Source organism: Rhamphochromis sp. 'chilingali' (assembly GCF_963969265.1).
Source record: "Rhamphochromis sp. 'chilingali' genome assembly, chromosome: 12".
Taxonomy (NCBI): domain Eukaryota; kingdom Metazoa; phylum Chordata; class Actinopteri; order Cichliformes; family Cichlidae; genus Rhamphochromis; species Rhamphochromis sp. 'chilingali'.
In genome coordinates this window covers 37,024,640-37,045,244 of record NC_137939.1, presented here as the reverse complement: position 1 = coordinate 37,045,244, position 20,605 = coordinate 37,024,640, and the positions used below count along the sequence as shown (strand labels likewise).

General features: G+C 46.4%; 1 protein-coding gene across 1 annotated transcript in view; it reads right to left on the bottom strand.

Moving 5' to 3' along the window:
- Window positions 1-20,585, bottom strand: part of srms (src-related kinase lacking C-terminal regulatory tyrosine and N-terminal myristylation sites) — a 25,755-nt gene extending 5,170 nt beyond the window's left edge. Inside the window, exons 1-4 of the mRNA XM_080898141.1 lie at window positions 19,698-20,585; window positions 16,241-16,362; window positions 10,654-10,820; window positions 1-13 (exon numbers count right to left, since the gene is read on the bottom strand). The exon at window positions 1-13 is cut by the window's left edge and continues 135 nt beyond it. Coding sequence (XP_080754267.1) covers window positions 1-13; window positions 10,654-10,820; window positions 16,241-16,362; window positions 19,698-20,071 — 676 coding nt within the window. The 5' untranslated portion in view covers window positions 20,072-20,585. The remainder of the gene's footprint in view (window positions 14-10,653; window positions 10,821-16,240; window positions 16,363-19,697) is intronic.
- Between the last annotated feature and the right edge of the window lie 20 nt (window positions 20,586-20,605).

Genomic DNA, 20,605 nt, shown 5'->3' with positions numbered 1-20,605 from the left:
CGAACAGCTCCCGCTGCACAGAGACAACACGGTGAGTCCACACTCGCATTTCCTTAAACACCGAGTAATCAAACATCATCTGACTCAGCAGTTTAGGGTGAGCCGCGTCAGCACGAGCTGAGCCACAAACACAAGGCTCGTGGCGGGAAACGCACGTTAACCAGGGAGGCGGAGCCTGACAGCTGCTTACTGCAGCATCTCCACTCAAACTGCACTCAGTCAGTCACGTGCTCTGGATGCTAACGGACCTGAACAACGTTCACGTGCATCCATTCAAACCTGCAGCGTGGCATCGAGATCCAGAAACCGTCGTGAAAACACGTTTTCGTTCTTCTCAGGCAGACGCACCAACGCCTCGGCATGTGGACAGCAGCGACAGTTTCATGAACGGCACAGAGACTCCAGCAGGTTTCTCATAAATTTACTGACAATCAGACGTTGGTTGTACCGATCGAGAGCATCAGCAAATAAACACGACAGAAACGATTCACTCGTGTTGGGTTTTGTTCAGGTTTTGTAATTACAGGGAAAAGGCAGTTACTGTACACTGCATTGATGAAATCTGCTGTTTTCTGATGAACATTTGGGTTCAGCAAATCTATATTAAAATCACCACAAATTATTTGCACTTCTTTATCATTTAGGTTGCTAAACATAGCAGCAAGTTTTTCATTGAATGTGTCAAAGCATGATCCTGGTGTCCTATAAATGCAACTTATAATTATATCGTCAGCTTTTCCAACATGGATTTCAACACATTCCAATACGTCATCTGTGGTGCTTGACATGCATTCAATCAGAACTTTATCTGCATATAAAGCGACAACGCCTCCTTTTTATTCACCCTGTTCATTGTAAATAATTCATATCTTTTCATTTCACTAACTTTCTCATTGTTTCTGATATTGAAATTATATTAAACTTTAACTTACTTAAACATTCTGTAATTTTAGAGTAAATTTTTATACAGGCTTCTACTGTTGAAATGTGTGACCGATGCATTTTCCATTTTAACATTCATACTGAATTGGTCGTGTGTATAGAACAAGTGTTATTGTTGTTCTTGGTTATCGGGGTCGGTGTTACTTTCAGGGTCGTGCGTGTTGTGCTCTGCATCGTTAAACGTTTTGAAGTTCGTTTTCTCAGCGTGTGGCCTGTCTTTCAGCAGCCTTTTTCATTAAATGTTCATTTAAATACACACCGGTCCCCTTTAGCTTAACTCAATCTTTGTTTTGCGACTCACAAACCGAAGAATAATTGCTGGCTTCGTTTTACTGTCTTTCTGGGGAGCGTGTGGCATGCTGCGATATGATGGCTCTGAATACTTACATTCTTCGTTTGAAGGAATTTTATCACTGGCTGTTCAAGCGTTTGCAGCTCCTCTGCCGGGGCATCTTCACCGTCTTTACCTCCGCCAGCCGTTACTCTGGCGGAGGTTCGGTGTTGCATCTCCGGTCCACTTATGACTAAATCATCCATTCTTGTGTTTTGTTCCAAGTTGTCTGTTTTCTTGTCCTTCTCCTTTATCAAGTTTTTTAGTTGTTTTATCTCATCCATTAGGTCATGTAGCATATTAGTTGTTTAGCCACTTTGCTCAGTTCATCAGACATGAAATTAAGTGATTTCCTAATCTCCTCCAACTCCTCTTTAACTCCTGGGTTTGCTTTTTCAGGCAGCATTTTGAAAACGGTGAGATTGTGATGGCCCGTTCAGGCTTCCTCACTGTGCTATAATCATGTTGTTGATAGTATTGGACTGTAAAGGTAATCATTTATGGACCAGTAATAAGCAGCAGTGTCTACACTGAAGTGTTTTTGTGGACCACAGTTATTCAGTGACCAATGAGGTGGCTGGTTTTACTCCTATGAGAATTTAAAAAGTAAAGACACAAATGTGAGGAGATGTTGTGCTGCTCAGAATCAGGATGAAGGTTTGGTCTCCAAGCTGTTAATAGTCAGTCATTGGTCCCATCTGCTGTTCATTAAACAAATGAAGACAACACATCGGATTTAAAGTGCTGCAGAGACTCCTGCTGCCTGCAGGGGGCGCCTGTGTCTGCACTGCATCTGTTTCAGAGCTTCGATTTAACCTGAGCCAAGACCTCAGAAGCAGCTGATGTCATCAGGGAGGGGAGGAGGGGTCGGTGGCGGTCTGAAACGTTGGCGCGCTCCGCTCCATCGCCTCCCGCCAGACTGAGGAGGCATGAAGACAGACTGCAGCTCACAGATGACATAATTACACTGCTGCATGCTTTTATTCTGAAACTCTTCCACATACTTTACTTTGTTTATGACACTTCAAACATGTTTTGTCTATGGAACGTCTTTACTGTCAAAGTGTGAGTTAGGGGCCGGAGGAGCCAACGGTAACATGAGGCACTATAGTTCAGAGGTCAGAGGTCAGGAGGACCGCTCCAGCCGCTTTCAGCTCTGAGCTTCTGGAACAACCAATCTGTGGCGTTGTTTTTGTGCCACTATTCTGAGCGCACGACAAATGTGCAGGTGGAAGCGTTGCATTTTGAGCAGAAATTTATTTTAAGCGAAGAAAAGCTGAATTTGAGTGAACAAAATCCATTGCTGCGCGCCAAACATGTGTTTCAGTGTTTGCTATTATACACACACACACAGACACACACACACAGACACACACACACAGACACACACACACAGACACACACACACAGACACACACACACACACACACAGACACACACACACACACACACACACACACCAGCAGCCCCTCTCACTCAGTTTTTGCTCTTTCGCTCGCTCGCAATGTGTCGCTTGCGCTCTCAACATTTCAGCCCGTGCGCGCTCAACTCTTCTCTACACAGTTTTTTTTTTTTCCATATATTTTTATTGAAATTTTTTATAGTACAATACAAACAAATGTTGAACACCCTCACATTCACACATCTATCCATACATCAAACCTGCCTACATCACATTCAAATGTAGAAATGAGCATAGTTCTCACAGCAATACAAAAATACAATGGGTTTGGATAGACAAGATTCTCCCCTCCTTTCCTTCTTCTTTTCCTTTTTGTTCATAAATGTCCTTCACCTCCACTCCCTAAAATAGTCATATATGGCTTCCACATATTCACAAAGTCCCAGTGTTTGCCCTTGGCAATATATGTCAGTCTTTCCAGGCCTAGAGAGATTGCAATTTCCTTCTTCCAGAGTCCCATGGAGGGAGCATCCATACTCTTCCAACATAGCGCAATGGCTCTTCTGGCTTGAAGTAGTCCGTAGTCCAGTAATTTAGTTTTTTCCCCCGATTGCTTAAATTCCCTTGGATATATTCCAAGTACACAGAGTTTTCCTATTAAAGGGATTTTTACCTTAAACACTTCAGACAGATATTTGATAACATCTTTCCAAAAGTCCTGGATTTTAGGACACTCCCATAGACAATGAAGAAGAGTTCCTTTTTCAACTAGACATTTAGTACAGATGTCCGGAATATCATTGGACATATGATGAAGCTTGACAGGTGTTATATAGGTTCTCATGAGCCATTTATATTGCAGTAGTTTAAAGCGTGTGTTTATTGTTTGTTTTTGTGCTTTTAAGCAGGCCTGGTTCCAGTCATTTTCATCTATGTCCTCTTGGATCTCGCTTCTCCAAGCATCCAGTTTATCTGCTGCTGAGTCTTTGGAGGAAAGCACCAGTAAATTATAATATATAGAGAGAAAACCTTTCCCTTTTGTATTCTTAACACATACCTCCTCTATTTTTGTCAATGGTGGAAGTTCAGCAATCCTTTGCAGTTTTGATGACAAATAGTTTTTCAATTGTAAATATTTAAAAAAATGCTTTGGGGGTATTAAATATTTTTTACACAACTGATCAAATGTGAGCAGTATGCCATCTGCATATAGGTCTTTAATTTTTTGAATGCCTTTATTTTTCCATATTTTAAATCCCCCATCACTTTTACCAGGCGTGAACTTTTCATTTCCCCAAATAGGGGTAAATCGCGAAAGCGATGGAGGATCGCCCACATATTTATGAGCTGCATGCCAAATTATAATTGTAATTTTCAAGAAAGGGTTCCTTGTAGTTTTTTTTAATATCTTAGTGTCTGAAGAATATAGAAAAGTGTGTAAGGGAAGATCTGGAACAGATTTTTGCTCGATGTCAACCCAGGCTGGAGGTGTTGTTGGGCAGAAATAATGGGTGGCTGATGTTAGTTGGGCAGCCATATAATACCATCTGAGGTTGGGGACTTGGAGACCTCCTCTTTCATAGGGCAAGTAAAGTAGTTGTAAGCGGAGCCTTGCCTTCTTATTATTCCAAATAAATTGGTTAAATAGTTTGTTTAAACTGTCAAAAAATGAAGTTGGTAGAGGCAACGGAAGTGTTTGGAAGTAATATAAAAATTTGGGTAAAATTGTCATTTTTAGGATATTTATCCGGCCTATCATAGATACAGGCAGGTTTGTCCAACGGTTTAGCATTTCCGTGACCTCTCCTACAAGGGGATCATAATTTATTGAGGTTATGTCCTTGAGGCTTGGAGTGATCCTAATGCCTAAATATTTAAAGCCTGTTGCAGTTGTCTTAAATGGGGTGGCCACCACAGGGCTTCTTCTTTCTTCCTCATTAAGAAACATTAATTCTGATTTAGAATTGTTAATTTTGTATCCTGAAAATTCTCCAAATGTTTTTATTAATGTTACTAAATTAGGGATACTATCTTTCAGATTAGTCAAAAAAAATATAATATCATCTGCAAATAAAGAAATTAGATGGTCTCTTCCTCCAATTCTTGTCCCTGATATTCCTGCATTTGCTCTCACAGCTATGGCCAGAGGTTCTATTGCTAACACAAAGAGAATTGGTGACAGAGGGCAGCCCTGCCTGGTTGATCGCTGTAAATTAAAGGGTTTTGATACGTTATTATTAGTTAAAACTTGTGCTGTTGGATGTGTATACAATAATCGAATCCATTTCAGGAATGTTTCACCTAGTCCATATCTGGGGAGCACTTGTAAGAGATAATTCCATTCTATTCTGTCGAAGGCTTTGCACGCATCTAGTGATAGCAGCGCAGTGTCCTCCCTATTGTTTTTCTCATAAAGTACATTGAGGACACGTCTTATATTATGATAGCCTTGTCTCGTTTTAACAAAACCTTGTTGATCGTCTGTTATCAAATTAGGCACACATTTATCTAGTCTTCTAGAGAGTGCTTTACACAAAATCTTCGTATCACATCCCATAAGACTAATTCCCCTATAAGAGGAGCATTCAGTCGGAGGCTTATTTGGCTTCAATAAAAGGGTTATTGTAGCTAATCTCAGTGAGTCTGGGAGTATTCCGGACTTATATGACTCCTCATACATGTTAAGAAGTGGCAGTATTAATTTATTTTTAAATGTTTTATAGAATTCCATTGGAAGTCCATCAGGACCAGGCGTTTTACCGCTATTCAGGTCGTCTATGGCTTCTGACAGGTCTTTTATTGTTAAATGACTATCAAGGGCTGTTTTATCCTCTTCTGAGAGGGTTTGAAATTTTAACTGATCAAGAAATGCATCTTGTGTTTCTCTGTTTCCCGTATATTCAGATTGGTATAAAGATTGATAAAACTCTCTGAAATTTTCATTTATTTTTAAAGGGTCTGTTGTTATAATACCCGATTTGGACTTTATGTGGGTGATGGCCTTTTCTGCTTGCATCTTTTTTATCCTCCAGGCCAATAATTTTCCTGCCTTCTCTCCTTGGTCATAAAATAATTGTTTGGTCCACATTAAACTTTTTGCCACTTTCTCTGCTGTTAATTTATCATACCTGACTCTTAGAATAGTCAGATTGTTTAGTTTAGTGGGATCATTGCTCTGGTAAAATTCTGTTTCATTAGATTTAATTTGCCTTTCTAATGATTTTAATTCTTGGTTATATTGCTTACTCTTGTTGCTACTGTAGCTTATAATTTCCCCTCTTATGTAAGCTTTAAATGCTTCCCACCTAATACTAGCTGTGGTTTCATCTTTATTTATTTGAAAATATTGATCAATGCAAGTTTCTATAAATTTGACAAATGATGGGTCCTTTAACAAAAATGTTTGCATCCTCCATCGCTTTACACCTTGATCAACTTCGCCCAATCTAACTGATAGACATACTGCTGCGTGATCACTAATCACAATACTGTTATACCAACAGTTCTCAACACAAGGTAATAACTCTGTAGAGATAAGAAAGTAGTCTATCCGCGAATGACTTTGATACGAGCTAGAATAACATGAAAATTCCCTGTTATTTGGATTCCTTGTTCTCCAGACCTCATTTAATCTCAAATCTTTCATATAGTTAAAAAGTATTTTTCTAGTCTGGGTATGAGTAGTGTCAGTTTGAGACGACCTATCCAGGTTAGGGTCCAGGGCGCAATTGAAGTCCCCTCCTATGATATAAAGGCCCTCCAAGGTTGATATTGTGAGAAATAGATTTTCATAGAAGGATGGGTTATCCTCGTTGGGGCCATAGATATTTATCAGGTTTATTTCTAACATGGAGATACGGCCCTGCACAATTACATATCTCCCGTTTGGATCTGTAATCACCCTCGTAGTTTGAAATGGGATTGACTTATGTATAAGAGTAATGACTCCTCTGGCATGTCTAGTAAAAGAAGAGAAATATACCTGACCCTGCCATCTTTTGGTTAATAAATGTATCTCTGATGCAGTAAGATGAGATTCCTGTAGGAAAATAATCCTAGAGTTAAAATGTTTTAGTCGGTTTAATACTTGTTTCAGTTTAGCTAACTTCCGTATCCCCCTAACGTTCCAGGTCGTAATGTTAACCTTCAAAATGTTCTCTTTAGTTGTCCTCTCCATAAAATATTGTCAGACTGTTCACTTAAATAAACAAAGTAAAAGGAAAATTGAAGAAGCAGGTTTGCACATACATTCGCACACTCACACATACCAGATAAAGAACTTGTAAACAATTTCTGATTGAACATTTGCATTTCCTTGTTGGAAATGTCTCCCCCCTCCCTTGAACAAATTATTTGGAGGGCGTTAATCCACATCACTGAGGAGTAACTAGTCAACGCGACCTCTCCAAAACCCCATAAATCAGACAGTGTACACTAACCATACAATGATACTGATTCTTCCCCCACAATAAAGCAAAGTTTACCCTTGGTAGGACAAAACAAAAAAAAACAAAAAAAAGACTTAGGTGAGGTTCAGCTGTTAATCTACTACCCAAAAACGATTGCAATCAAACTTAGAACGAATATGCGCTTAAAAACGCCCAGTTATGGTAACATAAGTCCCACATAAATTCGAGCTCAAAATTTTATCTGTCTCTTATCAGTGACTCAATTACTGGTCGGTTATGTTGAAGCAGAGGCAGTCTTATGGAGTGTCTTAATGGTTAACCTGCTGTTTAACCAACTCACTGGTGATGAGCATCCTCTGCTGTTTCCTTCGGCAGATTCTTGTAGAATTTTTCGGCTTCTTGAGGTGTTGAGAAGAGGTGGATCTTCCCACCGTACAGGATTCTGAGTCTGCATGGGTTGTGCTGGAATCCACGGAAGGCATTGATATCAATAAACAGTTTGACAACCGGGTGAAATCCCCGTCGGATCCGAACCGTCTCCGCAGACAGATCCTGTGCAAATGTGATCTTGGCCCCATCATGTGTAATTTGTTGTTTTCTTGCTTCCCGATATACCAGTTCCTTCTCTTGGAATTTTAAGAAACGAATAAGCACCGCTCTGCTCTGGTTTGGTTTCCCGGAGGCAAGCGTGCGATGCACTCGCTCCAGTGTGAATGACTTGTCGGGCGCTAGCCCCAGCCACTTAGGTAGCATGATGTTAATAAAGTCGAAGAGTGATTGTTGCCCCTCTGCTCCCTCTTTTATGCCGAAGATGCGCAGGTTCTTTCGTCGTCCGCGGTTTTCCAAATCATCTGTTTTGGCTTCAAGAAGTGCGATTCGTTTGATAGCCGAGTTCAGTGACGTTTCTGTTTTCTCAAGTGTGCTTTCAACTTCGGCAATGCGGGCTTCGGCCTCTTCGATATGAGCCCCCTGGTTCAATATGTCTTGCTTTACCTCCGAGACTTTACCCTCCAGTGCAGTCACTGCGCTCGCCATCCCAGTCAGTCTTATATCGATGCTGTCCAACTTGGCTCCAAAATCCGACCGGAGTGATTTGAGTTCATCCAAAACCTCGGCTATGCTAGCCATGTTAGCATCTGTGTCGGACGTTGATGGTATAGCGCCTGTCTTGCGTCTTCGGGTAAAGATGTCACACTGTTTCACAGATGAAGCTTTTGACATGTCAGTGCCGTATATTCCAGACCACACTAACAGCATATGCAAGGGTTTTTTATAGAAAGTTTGTACACTGTCCTGAGAGCGACCTCGCTAAGCTGCCATCTTAATGCTTGGCCACGTGACCCCCCCCCCCCTTCTCTACACAGTTATATTTGTGCCACAAAACCAGCCAATCACAGACTTGGATGCTCTTTCTGGCGCAAAGTGGGCGATAAACAAATCGCTACTCTGTGCTCCTCCGCCACTGCCTCGTTTGACTTTTGGACAAAATGGATTCTGGGATATTGCATTTCCTCATTTCGAGCTGATTGGAGACCAGAACAGCCAATCAGACCTGTGTGTCTGTGTGTGTGTGTGTCTGTCTGTGTGTGTGTGTGTAATAGCAAACACTGAAACACATGTTTTGCACGCAGGAATGAATTTTCTTCACTCAAATTGAGCTTTTCTTCGCTCAAAATGCAACACTTGCACATTTGTTTTACGTGCGCTCAGAACAGTGGCACAAAAGTAACGCCACACCAATCAAGTGTGCTTGTGGGAGTTGGTTAAACATTCAAGTTTAAAATGAAAGTAAAAACCAGTTTGTGGTGAGACTACAGAAAACACAGCGACTGCATTCCTGTGATTCCAAGAAGCAGGAAGAGCTCATCCTGCGGGTCATGCATCACGCTACTCATTCACGCAGCCAATGCACGATGTCATGTTGGCCGTGACCATCTTTGCGGACCCTTCCAGAGGTCTTAGATGCAGATGTTTGATGATGTAATTACTTGACTTTGACTTGCTGTTAATACACAGAACAATAGAGGAATGGTTTTAATGTTAAAAATAAATCCTTTTTTCTTTAGCGTCACTGGTTGGTGGGGTTGGGTCACTGTGGGCCCTCAGTTCAGCTCCCCTCCCTGCACGGTCACAGGTTCCACTGTGGCCCCGCTCAACATCGTGACCTGTTCCTCTGGCACTAAATACTCATCTTTTTATGTGGCCACAGCCTCCAGTGTGTTTATCGGTCACATACAGGTCGCCTGGCTCGTGTTACAGCAGGTATCAACATGTGTGGGGAAAATACATGTTGCTAAGCAACGTGGTATGGTGTGATTGCGTTTTACACTCATTTCTGTGGCGTCCTCAGCGGCTCACAGTTATACATCAGGGGTGGGCAACTCCAAGCCTCGAGGGCCGGCGTCCTGCAGGTTTTAGATGTGATCCATCACAGCTGATTTAAATGTCTGACCTCCTCAACATGTCTGAAGTTGTCCAGAAGCCTGGTAACGAACTAATCACGTGATTCAGGTGTGCTGACCCAGATCTAAAACCTGCAGGACGCCGGCCCTTCAGGACGCCGGCCCTTCAGGACGCCGGCCCTTCGGCCCTGCAGGACGCCGGCCCTTCAGGACGCCGGCCCTTCAGGCCTGGAGTTGCCACCCCTGGTCTACACGGTCATGTGATCCCTTTGTTTTTGCCCCACAGCCTGAGCCTCACTGCTCGATGAATACACCTGCTGCAGGGAGTGATGAGGTCAAAACGAAGCCTCGGCGCGTCTAGTGTCGAACATTTCAGTAACAGCGTGTGTGAACATGACGCAGATATAAACCATTACTAACTAGATTTAAAAAAACCAAGGTGGAAGATGGCCATCGTTTATATACAGTCTGTCATCCTGTTACTTGGGCCTTTATTTTAATATTATTACTGTTTTTGGTAAATATAATAATAACATCATTACATTTACTATATTGATTACATATAATGATGTTATAATTCTATACAGTTGATGAGTCTCAGACGTGTGCGTACAAACACTTTCAGCATTAACACATATTCATGCAGCACGGCGTGAATACAGACTGCTGGAAGTCTGCTCATGTTTGTGTACTTCTATTGTTGTGAACTCAGTCGTTACAGTGAACCTGCTCCACTGGTGGATCTTCATAAATGTAAGGGCCAATCAGACGGGGAGGAGCTGCTGGTTTCAGACAGAGGATGCTGTGGCGAGCAGGTATCAGCTATCAATCAGCTGCTCTGTCCACACAGACGTTACAGAGAAATGTAACGTCCACAGCTGGACGGCCAGGATTGAGCATGTTTACGTTTTTCAGGTCGAAGCTCGCTCTCCGACTAAAAGCAGTTTTTGGTCCGCGTCCTCGTCATCGCGTCAGATAAAGACTGTAACTTAAAGAAGTAAAGCGGAGCCTCGTAGCAGCGACGTGTGAAAAATACAAATGTGCTGTAGCTTCAACAAGAACGAAGCCCATCAGGTTTCAGCCTGTGAGGTAAACGACGGTGACCTGCCCGCAGCAGGTCGGAGCCGGCACAAGGAGAAGCTAAAAGCTTTTGTTTCAGAGTCCTACCTGCTGGGCGCATGGCTCCTCCAGCAGCACGCCGAGACTGCGAGAGTTCTTCTGGTAGTAGGCGATGAGCTCGCCCAGTGTGGCGAAAGAGATCTTATCCGAGATGAGGTACGCTCCGATGGAGGAGCGCTGGACCCGGAAGTGGAACACTTTCCCCTCGCTCCGAGCTGTAACACAGAGGGAGGAGCTTAATGTGGTTATATCATCAGGTTTTTACTTATACTCCAAGACCAATGGGACATAGAAGAGATCCTGGGTGCTTTAACTGCACTCACGATGGGAGTAAATTTACTGTGAGGCAAAGACGAGTTTCTGGCATTTAGAGGCAGCGCTGTTGGTCCGAATAATAAAACCTGCAAACACAGGGTCTGACTAAAGAGGCCTACTGGACTTATTCTTTTATACATTTGATCCTGTATGAACGACGGCTGAAGAGCCTCTTCAAGCTTCAGACGGTCGACTCATCCACAGGTAACAGCAGGCTATGACATGTAAAGTCAGCTGTACCTGCACAGTTCAAAACCAGCCCATAAAACAGTGAGGTGAAAAGCATGAAGTGATGAGCTGCCTGGAGCCTTCACTGTTTCTCCTGAGCACAGGAGCTCCTCACAGGGATCGATTATTCCTCACAGACTCCTTCATTTAACAGACAGAGACACGCGTCACTCACAGGATCTGCCGATTCAGGAAATATGGCAGATGTCCCGCCTTCTACCCCCAAAGAATCAGCTGATAGCAGTGATGAGGTCGAGGGTCAGGAAGGTTTGAGCTGTGTGCCGTCAGGTGTAAGTACTGCTCTCTGGCAGGTAGCTCCAAGCCCTCCTGGGTTTTAAATGCACCTTAGAACACACATGCATCAACACTACAATGAGCGGGTGGAGGGAGGTTTGGAGTCTTCTCTCACCCCCATTCTCTGCGACCTGCTGGAGCAGGGGGGCTAGGACTAGGAGGAGGAGTTGGCCGTCCGACTGCGGTCTGGAGTGTGGAGCCTTCCTGCTGCTGCGGAGTCGGGGTGGTCTGCCTCCCCCCACCGCAGGGAAAAGGGAAACACCACCTGGGTCTGGGTGCAGTTCCCCCCTCCAGGGGCAAGGGCACCTAGACCCGGTTTGTAGAGTACGCTTGGGGAGTGTGATCGTGTGTACAACGTCTCTTTATGTCTGTCTCCACGTTGGTTGAGTGTGGAGTAAGTGTATATGAGAGCATGAGGGTGGGAATGGATGTTTGTGTCTGTGTGTGCCTGTATGTCTGTGTCTATATGTCAGGTTGGGTGTCAGGCGCCACCTCTCTGGGGACATCTCAGGCCCTCCAAGGTTTGGAGGCCTATCTCCCCCTACCACCACTTCCCCTGTCAGTGGCGGACCCCCTCAGACATCGGTGCGTTGGTGGTTCTTTGTGTCCGGGGATGGGCGTCCAGGTACACACCGGCTCACTCCTTGGCGGCCGCTTATCGGGGCCTGGAGCCTGGGGCTCGCTCGGGCCACTTCGGAGGTGGGGTGCCCCCGGGGCCTGGGGCTCGGTCACTCAGGCGCAGCTGGCTGCCGGCGGAGCTCACGGGTACGTCACTGCAACCCCCCCTGGCTTCTGCTCCGCGGCTGCTGAGTGAGCCCTCATCTGGGACTCTCCTCAGCTCTTTCTGGGACAGTGGCGCGGCTGCCCCTCTGTTGGTCTTCCTTGGTCTCTTGTGTTCTGGGGGCCTCTGGATGTCTGGAGTTTTGATCTCCTCCACACCTGCTTCACGCCCTGGAGGACGGGGCTGTGGCCCCCCCACACCCTCTAGCAGATTATTACATGAAGGAACCTTTTAAAAAACAAAAAACAAGCGCGTCCATGCTCACAGGTGTACACACGGGTGATCACACCCACAAACTACACCCTTTTTGGCTCCTACCTCAAAGCACACTGTGTTCTGTTGATCTTATGTGCTGCACAATAATGTTTAACATTTAGTATTTACTGTCATATTCCCATATATCATTGTGATGTTGTTTATTCTATTACTCTTGTTCTCTTCTGCTTGCTTTCTTTTTTCTTTCTCAGCAGGTGATCCAGGTGATTGATATATGCATTTTTTTTCTCTGCTCGTTCTGTTGGTTTTTGTCTTTTGCCCTTCTCCCCCGTCCCTCTTCTCAGCTGTTTCTCTTTCCCTCTTTCTTTCTCCCCTTCTTTCCCCCAGTCAAGTCTGTCCCGTATTCAGTAAGTGAAAATAAAATAAACAATAAAAGGTGAATCAAATGGACCATTACGGCAAGGCTGGGATGGTCAGTTTGGCAAAGTAAATCCGTTGGGCATCTTTCTTTGCCTTTAGACAACAATTCTGATGCAAAAGAGCCAAACGGGACAGGCAAAAAAAAAAAAAAAAAGTTAAGTACTGCTTAACGTAACGTGATGAGCGCCATGTTTGATTGGTGGAAGGAAACAGACATTAACGAGGCTCTGACGATGGCCATCTGAGCACGTGCAGCAGAGTAACCTGAAGGGGAAAGGTTGAGCACAGTCGGTGATCTCTGCAGATATTTTTGCATCAGCCGTGAGGCCAAACATGCAGCTTTCAGGGCTCACCAGGACTCGCTCAGGGGGGATGTCGGCACACGAGCTCGACCACAGCATCAGACTCCAGGAAGACACACAGTTACCTTCATTCATGCTCGCCAGTTAAGCTTTCTGCTTCCTCCAGTGTAATATATATATGGAGTCATAATTAAACATGAAAAAACAGGTTAATGATACAGGATCGTTTTTAATACTCAAACCCTCCTGATTTTCACTGTTATGAAACTGTGGACATGCTCTGCAGCACTGGCTGCACATGCACACATATGCAGCAGTGTTACATGTACTGGCATCCAGGAAGACGAACACGTTTTTATATGTGTGACTGAGCTCTGCTGTGCTCCACTCTGCTGTGTGCAGAGCCCTGATGATGCATATTTCAGCAAGACTAGCACAGTGAAAACTGAGCATCTAACTGCAGCATCGTCCCCCTGGGACCGAAAGGACCTTGAAGGGGGGCGGGGGGGAAAGGTAGAGAGGAAAAGCTGCAGATGTGGAGACAGAGAAGAAAGAGCCGAGCTGGAGGACGCAGTAACAATAACTTCAAGGCCACAAATCCCAGAAATCCTCCAGCACCTAATCCTGATTAGAGAGCTGCTGTGGCTCTGAGAGCGCAGCGAGCTCATGCACATCACAGAAACAACCAATGAGCTGCTAAAGCTGAACTACTCTGTTTACTCGCAGCTTCCTATTTTACCTCTGGACTCTAACAGAAGAGCTGTGCATCAGTCACAGTCCAAAATAATCCTTCTTTACATGAAGAACTGTCTCACCACTCCATAAACAGGCTGTGAAGTAGTGGTGTTCCAGTTAAAGGGGTAACCCTTTCCTGCCGCTCCTCAGTGCTTCCAGAGTGTTTTCCACAGACCGGACGTTAGCGTTCCGGGTTTGCTGACACACCTGTGACATTAAACCCACAGAGCGGAGCAGGAACAGCATCTCTGAGCTCCGGCACAAGAATCAGCGGTTACTGCGCAGTCATACACCAGTCTCTGTCCACTAAACTGGTTCTGCTGATCTGTGAGTGTGTATGTGTCATCTTTAATATTAGTTGGGCTTCACAGACATGTACCTGCTGTCAGCTGCACAGAAATGTATGCAGTGTTTTCTAATGGACGTATAACCTAAAGGAAGTGTGGATGATGGGAAGAGGACGGCTGCAGTCTGCGCCGCAGGGTTCACAGCGGTTACTAAACATACACTGAGCTCTGAAACTGCTCGTGCTCAGTACGAACATGTGACTTATAAGACAGGAAGTAAGAGAAGGAGAACGGGCCCACGTTGTTTTTTCATGTTGTTTCTTCAGAGTTTTAGGAGCCGACACATCAGCTTAGTGTTCCAGCTGGAAAGGTGAGAGTCTACCTGGCTCCTCGTGTCCAATCAGAATAAAGCAAACACAATCTAATTTATTTCATACAAGTAAAAACTCTGACTGTAACATTAATCGTTTTATGTTTACTTTAAGCCACTGTGGGTCATGGCCCTGCCTGGGACAGCTGAGCTGGGGGCGGAGTCTAAAGTGACATCATCCACCTTTCATTAAGGTGGCTGAAAAGCAAACAAAGGAACAGCAGACACACAAAGAGTCCCTTTGCTGTCAGACCGGTCCGGCGAGTGGACCTCTGCACACCCAAAACATCCACACATCACACAGCAGACGTGTGACACTGTCAGACTCACACAGTGAATACAGCAGACATGTTTACCTGCTTCTAGAAATTCCACTTCTGCCTTATGGAAAAGACGGCGTCACACAGCTTAACAATAAAAAAATCAGTCGAGCAGAGCGTGGACGAGCACCGAGTAACAAATACGATAATACGTCTGTTTCATTTGTCTGAAAGGACGATGACATGCTGCTGATTTATAGGAATATCTGACAGAGAATGTTACCAACAGTCATGTGCTTGTGTTACAGCAGAGCGCTTGTTTTGTGACCCGTCCTAGTTCTGCTATAACCTGATGTGTCTGCATGTCACATTTTTGGCATATTAATGATTTTTAACATGTGACTGCTCACGCCTGTACTAAAAGCTGTGTTGTTGACCTAACTCCATGGCTAACCTTCATGTTTGAGGAAGACACATGGAATCTATCAGACAGACACAGTGCACACCTGTGCCGAGCACAGTCCCAGACCAGCCCCTGATTAGTCCCAGACCGGTCCCTGATTAGTCCCAGACCGGTCCCTGATTAGTCCCAGACCAATCCCAGACCGGTCCCTGATTAGTGCCAGACCGGTCCCAGACCGGTCCCTGATTAGTCCCAGACCGGTCCCTGATTAGTCCCAGACTGGTCCCTGATTAGTCCCAGACCGGTCCCTGATTAGTCCCAGACCGGTCCCTGATTAGTCCCAGACCGGTCCCAGACCGGCCCCTGATTAGTCCCAGACCAGTCCCAGACTGGTCCCTGATTAGTGCCAGACCGGTCCCAGACCGGTCCCTGATTAGTCCCAGACCAGTCCCTGATTAGTCCCAGACCGGTCCCTGATTAGTCCCAGACCAGTCCCAGACCGGTCCCAGACCAGTCCCAGACCGGCCCCTGATTAGTCCCAGACCAGTCCCAGACCGGCCCCTGATTAGTCCCAGTCCTGCAGCAGCTGCTTAAATCAGCTCTGTTCCAACCATTCTTTTACATTTTTAATCCTCGAGTGTTAGAAAGTACTTTAAACGGAGACCTTCGCCGACTCTCTGCTGGCCTCTGACGGACGCGTTTCTGAGGGAAGAAGCTTGGTTGGGTCACTTTACGGTGAGATGGTTCAGTTTGGTTTGGTCTGTGTTTTCAACAATAACGTGGCTCTTTTACTGGGAGGATCTGACTGAGACTGGGAGATGATTGGTTGTTGTTTTCCTGTCCGCAGCCCGGCCAATGACCCCGGCTGTGGCGTCCTCAGGCCAGAATCATGTCGACGCCCACGAGTTTCCTTTAAAGGCAGACTGCTGTGTACTCGTGGCGTCTTCTCCTCCAACTGTAACTTTTTATACATCAGGCAGTTTGTCTGTAAGAGGTCAGAGGTCACCACGAAGTGCTCACTCACCAGAGATAGTGTACTCGTCACTGTGACTCTCACTGATGCGAACCAGGAAGGCGCCATCTTTGTTTTGGGAGGCGAGCAGCAGCTTCTCCGCTTTCCCACGGTTTATGTTCCCGTAGTACCACCTGCACAGAGACGGAGTGGGCGGGATGATGGGAGGGAGGGAGTGGATGGAGAGAGAGAAGGAAAGGAAGAGACAGACATGAAGAATGCGTCACACGTGAAGCCATACAAGAACAAAAGCACACACGTGACGCCCGGTCAGTCTGACAGACGGAGCCGTGCGGTCCCGCCCGTTTGCCCAGACAAACCCGCCTGTATTTACTTTAAGTTATCAGAGAGGGCGGGTCCGAGTGGCACGATGCTCGGGTTTCACTGAAACCAGCTCAAACTCGAGCAGCAACAGGTTTGTAAACCAGAGTTTAATGATGCTGTGGGGGAAAGACATCAGAGCTCATTACTGACTCACCCATCATTCGTTTCTGCTAGAAATGACAAAAAAGTAGGAACACCAAACATTTCCTGGTTTCAGGTTTACATGGTTCATGTGCATGTTTTGTAAAAAGATTCACCTGCACCTTTTTCCAAACAGCTGAAAAATAAAACCTGCAGTTCCTGTGCCGTCCAGCAGAGGCAGCAGTGAGTCCAGCAGAGATAAGCATGTTTACAGCCTGATACACACTGATTGGTCCTCCCACGTGACACCTGTACGGAGGAGCATGTTTTTAAAAGTCGCCTATGTTTACATTATATTAAGTCTGCATTGTTAGGGGGCGTGGCCTCTGACAGGTGGATAGAGACACAGGTGGCTGTAGCTGCTAGGTTGAGCTGGACGTGTGTTTGTGCTGTTGGAGCCTTTATTGATGACATCATGTGACCAATAACATGGCTGCTGTGAGGTCACTGTACAAATAAGGCTCCAGTTTCGGATTTTATTTGGATGTTCCGGAGCGCCGACGAGCAGGTTTCATGCTAACTGAGCTACATAGCATTAGCTGGTAATTTCATGCTCCTCCCTCTCATCCAAAGGAGGATGGATTTAGATTACATAACAACGCCAGATTCTTATCATATGTTAGGTCAGATATTCTCAGGTGAATTTTAGTGGGTGTTAAAAGTCAAACTGCCTTCCTGTTTACGTTCACAGGCTTAAAGTAACTGATAAGTGTTTCTAAGGAGGCGTGGCCTGCTTCCACGTCATTTCCCAGCAAGTTAAGGAGATAAAGGAATTTGCATTTGATAGCTGTGCTTGGAAATCTTGATATGACGCTCAAAGTAGAAAAGAAGGTCATGAAAGGCTGGAAAAAGGAAGCTGACTGAAAACACAAAAGCATCTGAAAATGCACAATTAACACTCGGGCACAGACAGGTGGGCAGAGTAGACAGGAAAGGGGTGAAACTGGGTGAACGGAGCAGGAAAGGAAGCGATCCAAAGCTCTGAATCATGACGGTTATGAAAATGGATTTGACTTTGATGCAGCTGAACATGATTCCAGCTCAGATCACAAAGCTGAAGTTCTGCACAGGCACTTTCCATTCTCATAAAAGCAAAATAAGTCAGATACTGAAACACTCAGCTGCACCGTGCCCAAAGAAAGATCCCCAGCCTAACTGAGCATGCTCAAACTCCCTAAAGACAAAACTGAGGGCATAAAGACCCACAAAACCCGCAGCACCTGAAAGCAGCTGCACTGCAGAGCTGAGAAAGCCTCACAGTGGAGAAACCCACGCCTGCCTGTGTGCGGGTTACTCATCCTTACATCCAATCAGGTTTGAGCGTGTGAGACTGGACGAATGAGGGAATATAAAGGCTGAAATGAATAAATGAAATGTTTGTTAATGCTTCATTAAAGCTGGAAATCTGAACCGCGCGTCTGGATTGCTTCATTTAGCAGAGGACACTTTAGTCTTTTGGTATATTCGTCTGAAAACGTGGCTTCATTTTCCCTCTGATGATTCTGAGATCGTGATGAACATTCCTGGGGTTGTTAAAGGGTCCAGATGTGCGAGCTGGGCTGTGATGCTCTGCAGACTTTGGATGAGTCCAAACTTCAGCAGCCCGACTCGTCCTCTTGTTCTGCTGTCAGACAAACGCAGTCACTGCTGGGTCGGCAGCGTTCACACCGAAGGTGACGCACACAGAGCTCAGCTGCAGGTGTATGAATAATGGAGCACCTGCAGCCGTGGGCCGGATACCTTCAGACATTCACACCTGACTTTGTCTGAACGCCGGGACCGTGCTTTTCATTCCTCTGCACACAAAGTCTCGAAACTTTTTAGCTTTCAGGGATGTAATCGGGAGAAATGGGGTCGAAAACGGCAGGAACGTTTGGAGGGTCAGCTGACGTCTGACTACAGAGCACCCACGGGCACGCAGCAGGATGAGGGTTAAGCTGCTCTCAGTAAGAGTTCATGTTGTGTCTCTGATGGGCGGAGACAAATGCCATCACATGACAGGAAGAACATGCTGAAAACTTCTTCTGCTGACTGCTCACTGTGCTGAAGCCCCACCCACAGCTCCACGCCACACTTACGTCACTTTGACGTGTGAAAGCAGTCACATGACACAGTTCTACCAATAACAGATCCACTCTGTTATTCTTTAAAAAGCACCCATTTGCACTTGACCTTTGACCCTTTGGACATGAAATGGCATCACTCTGTCCTGTTTAGGGTTTGAGTCTTTGGCTACTCAGCACCTCTGCAGCATTTCTGACAGCAGGGAAAAACACGGAAAAATACACGGCTGTAGTTTCCCGTGTCCGGCCCTCAGCGCCTGAAAGGAAAACAAAACAGGTCCCGGAGAGTGACAGGACGCACACTGGGAGACGGCCCACGGTGCGTCATCAGCGTCAGGTGGAAAGGTGTGGGCTAATTTTAGGTGGATCTTATTATGTGACTAATATTTTCACAGTCACCTGTCACTGTGGCCCCGCCCTAACTTTACCTCAGACTCAGAGCCTGAACCAAACCAGAAAAACCTCAAACTCTCAGATCTGTCCAACAAATTTACAAAGAGTTTCTTGTTTAGTATCAATTTTAGTCTTTAAGAGCCTGAAATGTCATTTTCTGTAAGCTGCAGGGACACTGAGGCTGTCGCAGTTTTGGAGGAAGCCCAAAACAAGCCTCATGGTGTCCCATCAGAGCTGGGACCAGAGCTGGGACCAGCATCAGGAGTTTCGGTCTCACTGTCAGCTTTTATCTTGAGGAGTCTGTTTCTCTCTGCAGCACACAGACTGACTCCAGATTAAATATCTGCTGCTGCACATCAACAAACATGCAGCCAAAGCTCTGAGTGAAACTCATCTGAAAACTCAAAGTTTCATTCATTTAAACGACCGTCAACGTGCTCAAGTTCACACTGACGTCCTAACTCCATTCAGCAGTCGACGCCATCACTCCGAGCCGCGGGGTCGCCCCTGTGTGTGTGTGTGTGTGTGTGTGTGTGTGTGTCACTCACTTGTGTTTGGCGAACTCGTCCTGCAGCAGAGCCACGTAGTTGGCGGGGACGAGGCCGGACTCCAGGCTCCCGGTGAGCTTCTTGGCCAGCACGTAGTCTCCGCGCTTCTCGATCACCGACAGCTTGTCGCCCTCCTTAACCGTCAGCTCGTCGTCGCTGCGGGCCTCGAAGTCGAAGAGCGCCGCGTACAGCTGCGCGGGCCGCTTCTTGGGCGCGGGGACGCGGATGTCCCCGGACACGGTGCGGATCTCGGCCGCGTGCGCCGCCGGGTTGGCGATGACGTGGTCGCGGGGCCCGGGGTACCGGAGGCCGGGCCATATCCGGTCCCAGAGGCACGAGCAGCACGGCAAACACGCGCGGCAGCAGCTCTCCATCCCGGCACGCGCAGGTCTGTCCCCGCCGCGGCCCGTCGCTCTCACCGAAATGCGTCCTCCAGCACGCACGCGCCTGCCGCTCGCGCCTGCCCCTCTCCGGAAACATCCCGCCCCGCCGGCGGGCGGACCGGAGGAACCGGTTTGTTCGGCTCCGAGCGGCGGGACGCGCTCGGCGGCTGCGGGAGTGCGCAAACGGAAACCGAGGCTATGCGGGTCGAGCACCGGAGCACAGCGCGGAGGATCGGGTTCGGAGCTCTGCGCACCTCCTGCTGCTCACACACCTGCAAACCGAGGGGGAGGAGCCCCGCAGGTGTGTGCGTGAGAGCGAAAGAGGAGGGAGGTGTGTGTGTGTGCTGGGTCTCCATCCTGTCCCGGGACACCCGGGATGACCACGTGTCCCACCTGCTTTGGAAGTTTTAGCTTTTGTGACGTCACAGGAACAGAAGCAGATGCATCTGAAACTCACCTGACAGCCGCAACACGTTCCGGTGTTCAGGTGTCAGTCCGCCGTTACAAACACACCCACAGGGTGAC